This window comes from Hyposmocoma kahamanoa, unplaced genomic scaffold (genome assembly GCF_003589595.1).
Source record: "Hyposmocoma kahamanoa isolate Upper Pololo Valley unplaced genomic scaffold, ASM358959v1 66, whole genome shotgun sequence".
NCBI lineage: Eukaryota > Metazoa > Arthropoda > Insecta > Lepidoptera > Cosmopterigidae > Hyposmocoma > Hyposmocoma kahamanoa.
The window spans coordinates 12589753-12606670 of NW_020653854.1; the positions used below are offsets into that span (position 1 = coordinate 12589753).

The 16918-nt window shown below is 35.5% G+C and overlaps 1 protein-coding gene across 1 annotated transcript; it reads left to right on the forward strand.

Moving 5' to 3' along the window:
* Nucleotides 1-1563: 1563 nt before the first annotated feature.
* Nucleotides 1564-16642, forward strand: LOC113231896 (TBC1 domain family member 5). The gene is made up of 11 exons (XM_026466437.1): nt 1564-1591; nt 1668-1735; nt 10150-10287; nt 14034-14133; nt 14270-14386; nt 14940-15067; nt 15139-15189; nt 15264-15366; nt 15457-15575; nt 16347-16489; nt 16629-16642. The coding sequence occupies exons 1-11, from the start codon at nt 1589-1591 to the stop codon at nt 16640-16642; spliced, it is 984 nt and encodes a 327-aa protein (XP_026322222.1). The 5' UTR covers nt 1564-1588.
* The last annotated feature ends 276 nt before the right edge of the window (nt 16643-16918 follow it).

Consider the following 16918-nt stretch of genomic DNA (forward strand, 5'->3'; position numbering starts at 1 on the left):
TGCCTTAATAAGGAGTATATTGGACTACGCCACTTTTCTTTTAGAGCCAAGTAGTATTATGGCATTTAAAAAGTTAGACAATGTTCAATCAAAGGCTTTGAGAATTCTGTCAGGTGCCATGAAGTCTAGACCCATAAATGCATTGCAGGTCGAGTGTGTAGATCCTCCACTTCGATTACGACGTCAGTTTTCGTATTTGACTGACAAGTATTTCTTTCGATGCTTGCAACTTTCAAATCATCCTCTTCTAAACTTCAGTGTCTTTCCCGAGAAATAGCATCTTCTCCATACTGGACTCGAAAATCTTTACCATGTCTTGTCATTGGTTTTTACAAATACCTTGCTCTTCAAATCCGCACTTATCAATATTTTCACTGTCCTCTTTTTTGTTATACTTCAGAGGTTTTAATTTTTAAATTTAGGAATTATTAAAAGCCATTTTGATGCTCCTCAATCTTTACGCTTTATTACTGAGAATGATTTTGATGGTTAGCATTGGCATTATTTATTTAGTGACGCATCAAAACGCTCTCTTGCTGGAAATGTTGAAGTGGGAGTGTATCATCAACAATCTAAAATAGTCCAAAAGATTAAGTTACCACCTGAAACTTCTGTATTCATCGCAGAATGTTTTGGTTTATTTAAAAGTGTGAGTTTATTCTAATAGCTAAGTCAAACAACAGTATAATATTTTCTGACTATGAGCGCATTACAATCATTGTTCAAGTTTCCGTTTAGTTCTAAACTGATTTGTCCCATTATATTAGAAACTAGAAATTTACTTTATCAGTGCACAATAAAAGGCTAGGCTATATTGTTTGCTTGGGTGTCGAGTGATTTCGGCATCCCAGGCAATGAACGCGCAGATCAACTGGCGCGTAAGGCGATTGAATGCAGTGATGTAGAAGTTTTAACCGACTTCAAAACAGGAGGAGGTTCTCAATTCGACTGTATGTTCTTTTTCTTAATCGATTTCAAAAAGGAGGAGGTTCTCAATTCGACTGTATGTTCTTTTTTTTGTATGTGTGTTACGCGATAACTCCGGTCTTTGTGAACCGATTTTCATAATTCTTTTTCTGTTGGAAAGGGGGTACTTCCATAATGGTCCCATTTCATTTTGAAGAAAATCATTCACCTTTAAGGGTGGCTGTTAATGCATGAAGATTAATTTTTATAAATAGCGCCTAACTATAATGTAGGAGCAATTATTGTGTAATAAAATGCGAAATTATACGAATCACGAACTAAAATACCCTAACGGCCCGTTTTAAGGAATCCGGAGTCAATCCAAGCACGCCGCCTCATCTTTGTGGCGGCCATATTTACAGAAACTTAATTAAACGAAGACATGGCTCAAAGCCATTGTATCGAAGCCAAAATTATTAATTAAAGAAAAGTTGATGTTTGACAACTGACATTTGTATTATGTGTTTTCGTTCGTTGTGTTTCGGCTATTTTTATATTATTAAACTTTATCAAAATCTGAAAATAATGTATATATTAATGCGAGTTATGAAATATTCCAAAGAATCATAGCTTATGAAGGCATACAGTTACGATATCATTATTATTATAAGTAAATTGTAAAATGGTAGGTGTTTACGTGAAAGCAAAGTTATTTTGTACATTGGTAAAATGTTTAATGCCGATGCTTTTGTGCATCACAGGAATATAACAGTGCAGACGGTTCGCCAGGCTCTCCTCCAAGAAATAATTTAGAAACCGCCGAATACGAGTAAGTAGTGTCTTATCAAACTTGATAAAACGATTTTACTTCCTTTGTGCATAATTGTTTATCTGTTAATCAACGACTCGGGTACTATATAGTGGATACGTTCATAGTTATGTAAACTTAACACCATTAATCTATACAGATAAAATACACGAATTCTTGTCTGGAACCTGAAGAAATAACCATCAGACTTTGTTTGGATAAATTGTAACAAAATACCTACTACTAAAAAAAAACGCGCGATAGCACAATGACTGCTCGATTGGTCACATAAAAATAGTTAACTTTGTAAATGAGGTAACTGTGTAGGTGAGTCCTACAATCCAGAAATGCTAGCTAGCAAGATCTTGTAATAAAACTTCTCTCTTATCTCTTTTAATAAAAAGTAATTTTATAAATGATCCCCAAGTTGTCTACTTCGACACTCATGAAACAACAAGGGGTCCATGTCAGTAAAAAGTATAATAATAATTTCAAAACCACAATAAGACAGCAAATTGGTAATTTAAGTTTATTACACTAGCCGGTTGACACAAGACAATTTCTCACTCGAACCTTGGAGGATGGAAAAGAATAAAAGAAAGGAGCTGCACTAACTACAGAATCAACGTGCTTATAACCAAAATTTGAAAGTTACAAATGGCGCATTTCTTTAGTGTTGTACCATAATCTATCAATAAGTCATTACCGATATGCAAATGTATAGCTTGAATGTTGAAACTGTTTTCTTTGTTTCTTTAGTTTACTGTACCCAAAGTATGGCTAAACAAATACAAGTCTAATAATTTAATCTCTAGTGGTATATTATTATGAAACGAAAAGATGGCAAGGCAAGGCAAATAGGCTGTCTAAACATTGGTATTGGCCTTTACCCCGCAACATTGGACTAACATGTCATTGTACTGCAGGTTTTACAAAATAGTCATTTTTAATAATTAGAGTTGTTATTGGGAAAAATCAGAAACAAGTGGATAATTTTGTTTTCAGGAACTGAGAATAACTTGTAAATGAGTCTTGTTTAATCTAAATTGAACATAAAATTATTTACCAATAAGCCTAATGATGGAATAGCATTGTCTGTAATCTAGTTACATTAAAAAGTTCTGTTAAAATTTGACTTTTCAAAATGAAGCGAACAAATGAAGATGGTCTTTGATCCAATGTTTATATTCGGCAGTCCTATGATTTCCAACCATTGTTTCTTCCTTTTTTCATTTGTAGGAAAACTTGAAATGATAAAAATAATATTAATAAAACAATAAAAACCTCGTAATGAGTTGTTTTAATAACAGAATATCGATAATATGTATGCTTACAAGATCAACACTATCTCAAAATAATCATTACCAACAATCATCAAAATATACAAACAAACAGGCAATCTAAAGTAACAAAAGCGAAATTTAGCAAGATTTATAAATAAACTACTTAAATAAGTCTAATTACATTAAATATTTGGGCTAATGTGTGATTTATAGACAAAAAAATAACACATGCCTGTGTAATGTAATGTTCGATTAATTTGCACTTTTTCTAAAGCCACATCTTTTAATACAGTGTCGCATTTTTATTAATACCTAATTATTCTCAGTGTATATCTCAATATTTTTGCCCAATTTAATTATAATACATGCGAATAATTCAATAGTACATTTGGAAAAACATTTGTTTTGACATTTGATATACTTCCCTTTGACAACGGTATCATGTACCTCATGTACATGATACTGTTGGCATTTACGATGACGTTCCGTATTTTCAATTCCCGTGTTTGACACAGACCAATGTAATGCTGTCTCTTTTGGCTTAAGACGACACGTAATAGTTGAACAAAGACAATAACATGTTTATGTTTTCGACGTCGAAATGCATCATATACATATAACGTCCGATTTATATATGTCAACGTAACATGTCCTTTAGTTTCCATAGTCTTGTGTTTCCAGTGCAATCCTGACTTGAGCATTGAGTAGAGTTCTAGAATACGACCTACTCAATGCTCAAGTCACAAGCCAGGATTTGAGCAGACTTGAGTATGATTTCAAGCACTGGACATACAACCCTAATAGCAAGGACTTGAGTATGATTTTCAGTGCTCACTGCTCAAGTCCTGACTTGAGTATTGAGTACAGTTTGAACACTCTCTCAAACCCATCATATACACACACCATTAAAATTTCCCTTTTACCAAGGCTTTAGTTAAAACATCTGCAACCATACGTTTTGTTTCAATGTAGTTTATTACTACCTGCTTGTTCTCTACAGCTTCTCTGACAAAATGATAACATAACATGCTTAGTGCGTTGGTGGTGCACAGGAATCCCTGTAATGGCTATAGCAGATTGACTATCACTGAAGATGGTGATGCACTGTTCCTTAGTACAGGTGATCTTTGCTATAAGTCTTCTAATGAATACTACCTCTCTCGTTGTTTCTGATAGGGCCACATATTCCACTTCAGTTGTTGAAAGAGCTATTGTCCGCTGTTTTATGCTCTGCCAGCATACAGCTCCTCCTTGAGCTGTAAAAACGTAACCAGACCAGGATTTCCAATCCATATCTCCACCATGACTGGCACCTGAGAATCCTTGTACAAGATTTTCGGAACTACAGTTTTTATAATACTTTACTCCATAGGATTTTGTCCTCTTAAGATACCTTCGAAATCTTTTTGCTGCTATCCAATGTTCTTGTGTGAAACAAGTATTGAACTGGCTTAAAGTGCTAACTGTATGCATTATACCCGGTCTAGTGCACACAGACAGGTACATTAAGGATCTGATCAAGTTTTGGTATGGAATGTTTTCATTGTCTTTTTTTTTTTCGGAATTTCCTTCTCTTGACAAATGAGACCCGGGTGCTGCCAGAGCAGCACTTGTCTTGCAATTTTCCATACGTTTTTAAAAGTTTTTCGACGAATTTCTCTTGATCTATTTTTATTTCATTTTTATTTTATGTAATTCTGATACCCAAAATAAGATCTGCTTGTCCAAGAACCTTCATTTCAAATTTGGACATCAGTCTTCTTTGACCTTCTGAAGTTCTTCTCTGTTGTTCCAGAATATTAACATATCATCAACATACACTGCTAGGATGATAACTGTACTACCTCTGGATCTTGTATATATGCAGGGTTCGTTTTTTGACTGTTTGAATTGAAGTTGTTTCAATTCACTGTCTAATCCACGCCCTCGGTGCTTGTTTTAATTCATATAATGAGCGATTGAGTTTACAGACGTATTATTTTTTGTCTTCTACCTCGAAACCTTCAGGTTTACATGAAACGGTTTCAGCTAATTCGCCATTTAAGAAGGCGTCTTTACGTCCATTTGGTCAACATTTACCTCCATCTTGCTTGCTAATGCTAACAATAACCTTAGTGAGCTATGTCTCACCACAGGAGAAAAGGTTTCATAGTAGTCAATGCCCCATCTCTGACTAAGACCACGTGCAACTAGTCGCGCTTTGTACCTCATCTTATTTCCAATTATCTTCCTTGATTCTAAATAACCATTTGGAATCAACTATGTTGCAGTTTTTAGGAGGTTTTACCAGGGTCCATATGTTATTTTTACTGAGTGCATCTAATTCTTCTCGAATTGCTGCTCTCCATTTACCACCATCTTTTCTTAACAAAGCTTCATGAACTGAAGTCGGGTCCATTTCCATTTCAGTTGCATGATACAAAATGTAATCAGGGAACTGCTTGGCTTTCCTTTCTCTTAAAGGATACCTCCTTTCAGTCACAGGCTCTGCTCGTTTTCCTTCATCAACTGACACGTAGTTATCGTCTTCAGGCTCTTTGTACGCTTCTACTGAAACCTGACTTGGTCTGGTGACTTGATGAACAATTTGAGTTTCTGCTTCAGCTTTAGGTAACTCATCATCTTTTCTGATATCTGTATCTACCTCTGTAGATATTTCAGAACTGGATAAGGGGACTTCTTCCACTAGTTGATGATCCACTTGAACCTGAAGTTCTGCACCTGAGTTAGAGAGTTCATTGCGTTTATATAATTGATCTTCAAAGAACACCACATCCTTTGCTTTATATACTCTACCAGGTTATAGGATCCAATAGTCGGTAGGCTTTGGCATTTTCCCAACGTCCTATATGGACTAACTTTCGGCTTTTAGGATCAAACTTCTTCCGTTTTTGGTCAGGAATGTGCATTAAGGCTTTGCATCCGTAAACCTTGATATTATCTAAGTTACACTTCCTACCTGTCCATGCTTCTTCTGGCATTTTATTTTTTAAAGCTATAGTAGGTGATCTATTCTTTAAATAGACGGCATGTTGGACAGCTTCTGCCCAAAATTTCCTTTGAAGACCGCTCAACATTGATCTGCTCTTTTCACATATTGTACGATTGGCTCGTTTGGCGACGCCTTTTTTTTGCCGTTGAATTTTAAGAAATTGTTCATTCTTTGGTTCACAAATTCTTTCCCATTGTCGCTCCTAAGTGCTTTGATCTTTTTGACAGTTTGTGTTTCAACAAGTGCTTTAAATTCTAGAAATTTCTCGTAAACTTCACTTTTATGCTTTAAGATAAACTAAAATACACAAACGTTTTACGTGTGAAATCGTCGTCAAAGGTAAGAAAGTAACGACATTTGCCGAAAGACATTTCATTCATCGGCCTACAGACATCTGAGTGGATCAGACCTAGCACGTCGGTAGCTCGAACAGCACCTGTGTTCTTTTTCTAGATTGTTTCGTTTGTTTTCCCATTAAACAAGATACACACTGGAGTTTCAAACAGTTTCCAGGAAATCTTACCCCTGTCGCCATTTTGTTTTTTAATAATAAGAGATTGCGTATACCAAGATGTCTCATCCTTTGGTGCCACAGGTCCAACATCTCATTGCACTCAGTTGTGGACGCGAGAGCAAAACCCTGCAAACAGCATCTTTTCAAGTTATATACGCCTTTCTCTTCTACACCTTTGATAAATGCTGTACCAGTAATCTTGCATTCATCACTTTTAAACAGTTCACCACTCTGTGACCAAATACTATTACATACCCTTTCTCGGCAATAGTACTGTAACCTGAGGCGTAACTTATGTTGCGTAGCGAGAGGTACTTTATAAATATAAACTGGGATAATCTTCAAAACTGGATATTTATTGCACTTTTTTACATGTTCATTTCTTGAGGTTACTATTCGATCTATCAAGATGTTCTACTTTTCTATTCCATTTTTTCAAACACATTCTAAATACAAAACTATATTCATTCAGCCAGTAGTTCTACTCATTGAGTAGAGCCTAGAGTACAGTATTTACTTTCAGTAAATTAGTTGATAATTTAGGTATATACGAGTACATAACATTACTTACAGTCATCCTTAATGGCTCGCATACTACTGTACCTTTTCCTTCTCCATATACTTTAGCACCATTTGCACATGACACTGTGATAGGATTAATACTCTTATAGTCCTTAAACCACTCCTTTTTATGAGTCATGTGTGACGAAGCACCAGAATCGAGGATCCATTCATTTTGAGAAACTTCAGTTGCCAAAGCAAACGTATTCCGCGCTTCTTTTCGTTTTGTTGGGTTATCTGGACAAACAGAGGCTTTGTGTGGTCCGTTACAGATGAAACATTTAATTTTCTTAACATGTGCTCGAGGCTTTTTTGTTTTTCTGTTTGGATAACAAAGCAGAGGATGTCGAGAGTACCAGACGTAGAAGCAGAGAACGTTTCTTCCATTTGGAAAAGTTTGGTTTTGACATAATCAGTAGTAAGCTCAATGTTACTATTTTCTATCACTAGCCTCATAGGTTGAAAATACTTTGTTAGGCCTTGGAGTAATAATGCAGCCAAAAGCTCATCATCTATCTCTTTTCCAAGATCTGACAGCTCTTGAGATGTTGTCATTACCGCATTAACGTAATCTCTTACAGTTGAAAAATTTTCAAGCTTGTAGCTAACTAGCCTACAACGATTGTTTAAACCTTTGTCTTCAAATGCATTCCTTAAGGCGTCTCACGTCTGTTTAGCGTTGGTTGCCTTCTTGACATGAATCAGACAATGAGGTTTTATCATTAAACAAATCTTTGCTCTTGCTCGTTGGTCTCTTTTAGTACCTTGAATATCTGTAGCATCGGGTGTGACACTCGTGTACTCCCATAGGCCCGTCCATAAGGTACATCTCCATCTGGAACTTCCATGTTGAGTAGTTCGAATTACCATCAAGTTTTTCTATAACAGGCGTACTGCTCATGGTTCCAGCATATGAATCACTCGTACAACTCGATTCACTTCTGTCAGCGACTATCTTCTTATTGTCACTGGACATACTGCAACTTAAGGCCCATTTAGACGGAGAGAGCTTCTCGCACGCTTCGTGACGAAAACTCGTACGCGATTATCGTAAGCAATAATCGCCATAAGATTATCGTATCATAATGTTTACATTCAGGCAAGAACTAAAATCTCGCCTACGATTATGTCATACGAGATTCGCAAGCAACTTAATCGCCTCCTCGACTGTTTACACAGAGAAATATGTAGTAAGGAGATTCTTGCTTACGAGTTTTCGACTGCGGTATTGACTATGGACATATCGAAATGACGCAAAAATCATTCAAATTTGGAACTGCTGATAATATTAAGTTCATTGCATTGTAGAGAAATATTTTTTTTTTGTTTTCAAATTTTATAACATTTCTTAATCCAATTTTTTTTTCTTTCTCGTTTCATTAATTCTTGTCTTAGAAAAGCAGTGATAATCAAAACACCCTCGCGCACTGCACTCGTGGTAGAAACGGCTGGCACAGAAACTTGAACTACGATTTTTGCTTTCGAGTTCTGTTTACACGGAGACGTTCAATATTGAAAGGCAAGGCGATTATTGCTCACGTGGACGGTCGATAATCGCAAATGTTTAGACGAGGAAAGTTTTTTATATTCTTTCGATAATCGTATCTTCGAGACGAGAAACTCTCCATCTAAATGGGCCTTTAATGTGTAGATTTATTTATATACATACCCGTCGTCCGCCCATAACCCTGTAGATATAACAGTCGACGATGAATTTAAACCACAATAAGACAGCAAATTGGTAATTTAAGTTTATTAAACTAGCTGGTTGACACGAGAGAATTTGGAGACAGTTGACATTTTTCAGATTTCAAAAGGCAGTTTGCACACACCATGCAATCTCTTTTCTAACAAAATTATTACTAGGATGGCAGGTTTATTCATTTAGGCAGGTTGTGATCAAAATTTGGACTTTTCATAAATGCCACATTATGCACATTTCACAGATAATAGTAGTATGAACTTATATAATCATCATCCATTTCCAATTCCTTTATAATGGCATGCATGATCATCATATTCAGCCTTCACTAACCCACTGCTGGGCATAGGCCTCTTCTTTATTGCAACTACTTTCATTCTACATCCAACACGATCCTGCAAATCTGACAATACTGTCAGACCATCAAACCGGTGCTCTGCCCACTGATTACTTTTTAAAATAATAAAAATAAATATTATGTTTATTTCTCATCACAAAATACAAAACAGTGTAAACCTTAGTAGGTACATTACATTAGTATATTGTGGGAGCTGCTGCTTAATGTAGGTACTTGACTACTTTGGTCTATTCTTATTTCACTAAATATCCTATCCATTTCCTTAACCCCGTGATACACGTCATCGACCCTAGACTTTTGTTGAATATGGATATTTGTCACCTGAACCATGAAGGAAATGCCCAACATAGAAACAACACACCTTGAACTTATTTAATACTTTCTTTATTATAGACATATAAATTGCTTATGGACTAAACATTTTACAACCAACTATGTAGATACTCAGTTAGATAAATTTATAAAATTCAAATGTGTTTTTTTGTAAAATTTCTCACTACACGTTTAAACTTGTTAATGTGAGTAGCACTGTGTTAGCTATCACAAACACATTCGAAGTTGATGAATTTGTAAAAAAATCATATTAAAAAGGAATGGGGTCCACACAAAACAGAATAAATTGGCACATAGTTTACAGGACAAAAAGTTTGGGAATCTCCTATAGATCTACATGTACAATCATAACTTTGTTGTTACTAAGTTATTCTATTTATCTCTATACCTATACTTGCAATTGTATAGTTGGTTTGTAACTTAATATGAAATTCTACAATTTTCTTAAATATTACATCAGAATAAACTTCGTTTTATGCTCCTATTTTTAAAGAGCTCAGGAATATTGTGATCTCTTATTTGGGAGTAACATGATTACCCTATCTGATTTGTTTTTGGACATAACATGACACAAGAGAAGCAAAAAATTTGACAAGACAGTGTTATCAGGTCCCAATCAATGTTTACAGTGATCAAATAACTTTTAAGCAAATATAAAACATACCAAGTGGGTTTTAATGATTATTTTTCAGTTTGTTACTGCCAGCATGGAGTCAAGAAAACCTAAAGACAGCTGCTATTCATTTGAGGCTGTCTCGGCCAAGGAGCCTTGCTTGGGCCATACTGCTGAATGCTCTCCCTCCGCCTTCTCAAGATAATCTTGTAAAGAGGTAATAATTATTTTTACTGTATACACATGTATGATATCTCTAAACAGAGAAGTCAGCAAAAATCTGTCATCAGATATATTATGACTGTGTAAAAATAAGGGAATCCTCTTAAACAGTTTTAAATAGGCTTGTGCCTGCTTGGTCTTTAGGGAGGGTGCGATCCCAATTAGTTCATTCGGACAAATGAACTAATCCGGTCTTTTAGTTTTTTTTACTTCCTTAATTCAGTGTTATCTGGGAAATAGAAAAATAGGTACCATTTCGGTCTTTGAAGGACACAGAATGAAATGATCCATATGAGCAATTCATGGATTTATATGGGAATGTTTTATTGTTTGCCCTCTTTGATACACGTATAGTGTTTTTCGAATAATGATTTTTCATATTTACAATTATTTTCTCTGTATTTTTTTAAAATGTTGTTATAATTTGATTTCAAAGTACATATATGTTTGTTGTATTTGAGTTTGTTATTTGATATAGGTATATCGAGTTCTTAGGTTTTCGCGATTGTTACACATACGATATGAAACTACTTTTCGGATTTATATCGCATATATTTGTTTTTTCAAACAAATCAACATTTCGGGCCCTGTACAGGTCCCATGATCACTTTTAACTTAGGTGGTACAGTCATCAACCAGTTATGTCTAATAGTAATGCACACCACCCTATTTTTTCACTATAGTTACAAAAGTTATTAATTAAATACCTTACTTTTATTTATTAAATTAATAATTTTTGTAACTATTGTGAAAAAATAGGGTAGTTTGCATTAATATTAGACATAACTGGTTGATGACTGTACCACCTCAGTCAACCGTGACCATGGGACCTGTAAAGGGCCCGAAACGTTAGTTTGTTTGAAAAACAAATATACGCTATTTAAATCCGGAAAAATGTTTTCATTTCCTATGGATATAGGTATGCTTATTAATATGTATACATAGGGCACACTATAACTTTCCAGAACTGGCCACTTACATAAACAATATTTAAAAAGTAATTAGAACATTTGAAAATGGAACTCTTTGGCTGTAGAATACAGTTTGTTTCATCTGACTGTCATTTGTTTTTACATTGTGGCGTCATTTTAGAAATTGGTCGTCTACATCACCATGGATTTATGTCGTGAAAATTTTCGTAGTATGATTTATACGACTTTAAGTGTAACATAACAGCTCAGCGGAGCTTCGCTCGGCTTCAAACTGCGTTTGGCGATGAAGCACCATGCAAGACGACTATTTATAGCTGGTTTGCGGAATTCAAACGCGGTCGCGTGAATCTCAGTGACGAATTTCGTGATGGTCGCCCGTCCACAGCTGTGAACAACAAAAACAGCGGTGCTGTGCGCCGTATGAACAAAACAGACAGAGGCATGTGACATGTCATGAGATTCGGGCATCTTTAGGCATAGGCATGAATCAAATACAATCAATACTACACAAACATTTGGGTGTGAAACAGCTGTGCTCTCGATGAATCCTACACAATTTGACTGAGGCTCAAAAAACGGATTGCGTCACTTGGTGCAATGTCATGCCTACCAGATTCAACGAAGGGGCGTCAAATTTGGTGTGGGACATAGTAACAGGTGACGAAACATGGATGTATAGTTACGAACCTAAAACAAAGCAGCAATCGAGCGTATGGGTCTTTCGAGACAAGCCGAAACTAACCAAAGTGGCGCGCGTGCAAAGTGCCTCTAAGCGGATGATTGCTTATTTTTTTAATAAAACTGGACACGTGGCTACTGTTGATTTGGAGAATCGTTCGAAACCTCATTCGAAGCCGTATCATCTTGTACCACGATAATGCCAGTTCTCACACGGCCAGACAGACAAATATATTTTTGAAGGTGAACAACGTTGGCTTTATGAGCCATCCCGCGTACAATCCCGTTCTAGCGCCTTGTGCCTTTTATTTATTTCCAAAAATTAAGTTACGCGGTCAACGATTTTCATCACCTGGAGAGGCTGTCGAAGAGTTTCAAAAATATGTTTCATAGATTGTCACGGAGGAGTGGCATAAATGTTTTCAAAATTGGTTCATTCGTATGAAAAAGTGCATTAACGTTAACGGAGAATATTTTGAGAAACAATAAATTCATTTCTGACCATTTATAGTATTTTTTTCTTATTCATTCCGGAAACTTATAGTGCGCCTCACGTTATTATGTATATTATATATGGTGTGTGTGTTAAAAATAAAGGAAATAAAAGTAACTATGTAAAAAGTTTATTGTGTACTTATTTTTATACTAATTATTACTTTATATTTGAGTCACTGAAATCGGAATATATTTATTTAGATTTCTGTCGTTTTAAACGATCTGGCAAGGTTCAATCCATCCACTCGAACTTGTACTAAAAGCAATGACAGCCCATTAATTGTGTCGTTCGCACCGTCTCGCCTCGCGTCTCTGAACTGGAGGAAGTAAAAAGACACATGAACTAATAACGCACACACTCAACATATCCCCGCACTAGGGACACCCTGTGTCGCGGGTGCCATGGACACACTACATAGACAACCACAAATTACACCCAAACTCACGAGAGAAAGAAATGTAGAGAATCGAACCTGAGTCCTCTTCGTGGCAGTCTGGCATGGTAACCGTTCGGCCACGGAGGCAGTTAATAATTAACTAATATGATCGCCTCTCGTCTGTGGCTCCGCAAACAGGTCCCATTCCTACGGAGCTAAAAGACAGATGAACTATTATGATCGTGCTCAAGCAACTAGTTCCTTTCGGTCAGTGTTAGGAGTTCATTCCTAACAATTCCTGGTTCATGAAATAATCAAGACTAGTTTTAAAACCCTCAGATAGTTTGTTAGGCCCCATATAAAATGATAATTATGATATGTAGATTATTCTGCAGAAACGCATGAATAGTGGATTTTATAACATTCTCATGACAAAAAAATGCGTTATCACCTCCCTTCTTCTTATTTTCACAGTTGGACCAACTATCTGAATCAATTCATGACATGGAGAGGCACAATCTTATCCTTCCAAAATGGTTTCTATTCTTATTATAAAGTATTTAAATTATAAAGTATTTATGATTTAAATACTTTGTAATAAGCATAGATAAATTCAAGTGAAATAAGTACGACCATTATTATACATATAAGCATAAATAACCAATATTCAGTCGACAGTCGATAGAATATTATATTAATCAATTGCATTCACTAGCTGCTCATAAGCTACCAAAAATATTTGCATGGTTAATTAACTGTTATTTTACCCCAAATTGGAAAAAAAGTGTATACGTTTTTTTCTTAGGGCTTGACAGTGGTAGACCTCATATATCGCACTTTTAATACAATAGTAATTAACTCAAAAAGTATTTTCTCAGAATCGACAAAAAACGAGTTACTCGTTTCCTGTGAAAGATCTGTGTAAATTTATGTACAGGTTATTTTCTTCTTACCACATTTACATATTGAAAAATAAAATAGAAAAAATAATTTCTAATTTTTGAATAACTATTTTGGTCAGAACTACACACTACTTTGGTCACATAAAGCATGTCTTATTTGAGTTAAGTAGACATTTTTTTTTTTCAATATTCTAGCGACGGTTTTATTGACCTGTAGAGAATTAAATTTTACGTTCAACAATTGTATAATCTTGGATTTCACATATTTTTAGTTATACTATTGTAACACTATTGTAATAGCGTGCGACATATTGTTATATATAAAGAAGTAATAAAATAAGTCTTTTTTGATAACAGTATAAGAGCACACAGAAATTACTATGAAGATCTTAAATCGAAACTTTCTATGGACCCTCGAACTGTGATTGGTGATGATCCATTATCTCAGAATGATGAGGTGAGCTAGTGTTATTTATTTAATTAATATTTGGATTAATCAAATATGATATGACGTGACAGGATGAACAAGCAACAACCTTATACTTGTTACTATATAATGTGTGTCACTCCTTAAAATTGCTGTTCTTTTTTAGAGCGTATGGAAGCAACATTTTTGTGATAATGAGTTGAAAGCATTAATTCTCCAAGATGTGGTACGAACATTCCCTGATGAAGTATATTTTCGTGACCAACACATTCAGGACATGATGGTAAATCAAATTGTTTTTGTTAAGTTTCTTTAGTTCTCCCAATTAAAATCTCCAAATTTCTATGACATTATCATCATCATCATATGTCCCACTGCTGGACACGGGTCTCCTCTCAGGCGAGGGTTTGTGCCATAGTCCGCCACGCTGGCCCAATGCGGCTTGGGAACTTCACGCGTTTTCCGAGGATTGCGATCCTTCTTCGACATACAGGTTTCAACACGATGTTTTCCTTCACTGAAAAGCTCAAGATTTCAAATGAAATTTGTTATTAACTATTCATATAGGTAGGCACAATATGTATCATAATCATCGTAGCTATGATTTCGATTATCGAAAAGCTCATGGTAAATTTCAAATTAAATATCGCACATAAATTTCGAGAAACTTAGAGGTGCAAGCCCGGATTCGAACCTACAGTATCTGCTTGAGGCGGTAAGTTAAACCATTAGGCTACAACGGCGATTATTGTTGCTTTCTTATGGCACACCACACATAGGACAATGAAATAGAATATCACAGTTAGCGGTATTCATCAATTGCTTCTTTTACTCAGGTCCGTATCCTATTTTTCTGGGCCCGATCACATTCAAATACTGGCTATAGACAAGGAATGCACGAGATTCTAGCACCACTCCTCTTCGAACTTAATATGGATAGGAAATATGCACCATCAATTCTAAGGTATTGATTTTAAGTAGACATTACTTATTTTTAGTTGATTTTCATATTGTCAAGTTCTCCTTTTATTCCAGCGGTACATTAAAATGCTATTTGGACAGCAGCTACTTAGAACATGATAGTTAGTAAGTATACTTGTTAGTTTTTTTAAATAGTTCAGATTTTTAACATGATATGTCAAATCTATTGTGTTTTTCAGTATGTTATTCAGTACAGTAATGAAAGGATTAGAAAAGTTCTATACAACGGGTGATATCGTTCCTTCAGCATGTGGCAGATTGCCTACGGCTACAACAATTCATGTAAGTGTTGATTGTAAAATGTTGATTTAATTGTTTTCTTTACTTAACAAAATATTCTGTAATACTTTTTTATGCCTCAATATTTAACAGAATCCGAATGAAGTAGTGCGATATTTGGAAAAGGTTAAAGAAGAATACTTATTGCAACTAGATTCAGAGTTGGCTGCGCATTTAACTAATTGCAATATTACAATGGAATTATTTGGAATGTAAGTTTTTTCATTAAAAATCATTTACTTCAAAGTTACAAAATAGTGATTTGAATATATATTCAATATATATTCACTTTGTAATAAAGGCGACATAAAACATCGTGAAAATCTACAAAACGAATGCCGTCTACACACCGAGCGCGAGGTCGAATTAATATTTTATAATAATTAATGACAACTATATAGGACTAAATAGGACTAACAGTCCTATATAGTCTATACCCTAAGATACCTGACCCCCTTATCCGACCATTTATATCTGAGTAGATAAGTGTAAAGAAAAGTGTTAAATTTACCCTTTAACCTGTGAACCGCAAAATTCGTTTTCATATTACTAACTTTTTCACGCTTTAGACGTAATTTCTTTACATCATTAGTGAATGACGTCGTTAGAAACTTTTTAAGCCAATTTGATCTTTAATTACATTTCCATGAAATTCCCATTCGCAGACGCAACAGAAAACTGTTGAAAGCGTAAGAATGCTCTCGGAAACAAAAGCTCAGCTAGGGGGTAAGGTATTTTAGGGCATCGACTATACTAGGGGCTTCATTTTTTTATTTTACCGATTGATTTCACGGCGAAAGTAGAATAGTATTCTCATACTATTCGAATTTCACAACGAGTGATCTCAGTTTTTTAAAGGACAATTTTTAAACAAAATTAACGACATTTCTGCTTGATTTAATTTGTCTAAGGCAATTACGTTATCATCTGATCCTGGACGTATATGAGTTCATACAATACAGTATGAATATCTTAACTTACAGACGCTGGCTGCGCCTGCTTTTCGGGCGAGAATTTCCACGCACTGAAATCCCGCAGCTATGGGGCTTTCTCTTCAGTGCTGGACCATTACTACCTCACCTACACTACTTATTGGTAGCGATGCTGCTCGCTGTCCGCAACACGTGTGAGTCATGGGACTTTACGATTATTTTTTGTGCTAGAAACTATTATAAAACGACTATGGGCCAACACATACTCATCGTCGGCAATCGACTGTTTGTCCACGTATAAAGCAGTATAGTAAGATTGTTTACTCGCTGCAGATTCGACCATGTAACATCGGAGCGGGCCTGCGATATTGCGCTTTCTCTCCCACTTGCTTAGTGTTGAGCGTACGCGACGTGTGCACAAGCCCTTTATCGATAACATCAAAGGAGTCACTAAAGGCGTGCGGTCGGTGCGGTACTCTATGAGTAAATTATTATCTGCTATTGTTTAAATATCGCAACCTTTTTTATTTTAATACCATTGTTATCAATAATGCGTTAAGTACGAGTACTGAGAATACAAGTATTAATTTTGCATGCCTTCGTGACTTTACTACTTTTAGGTA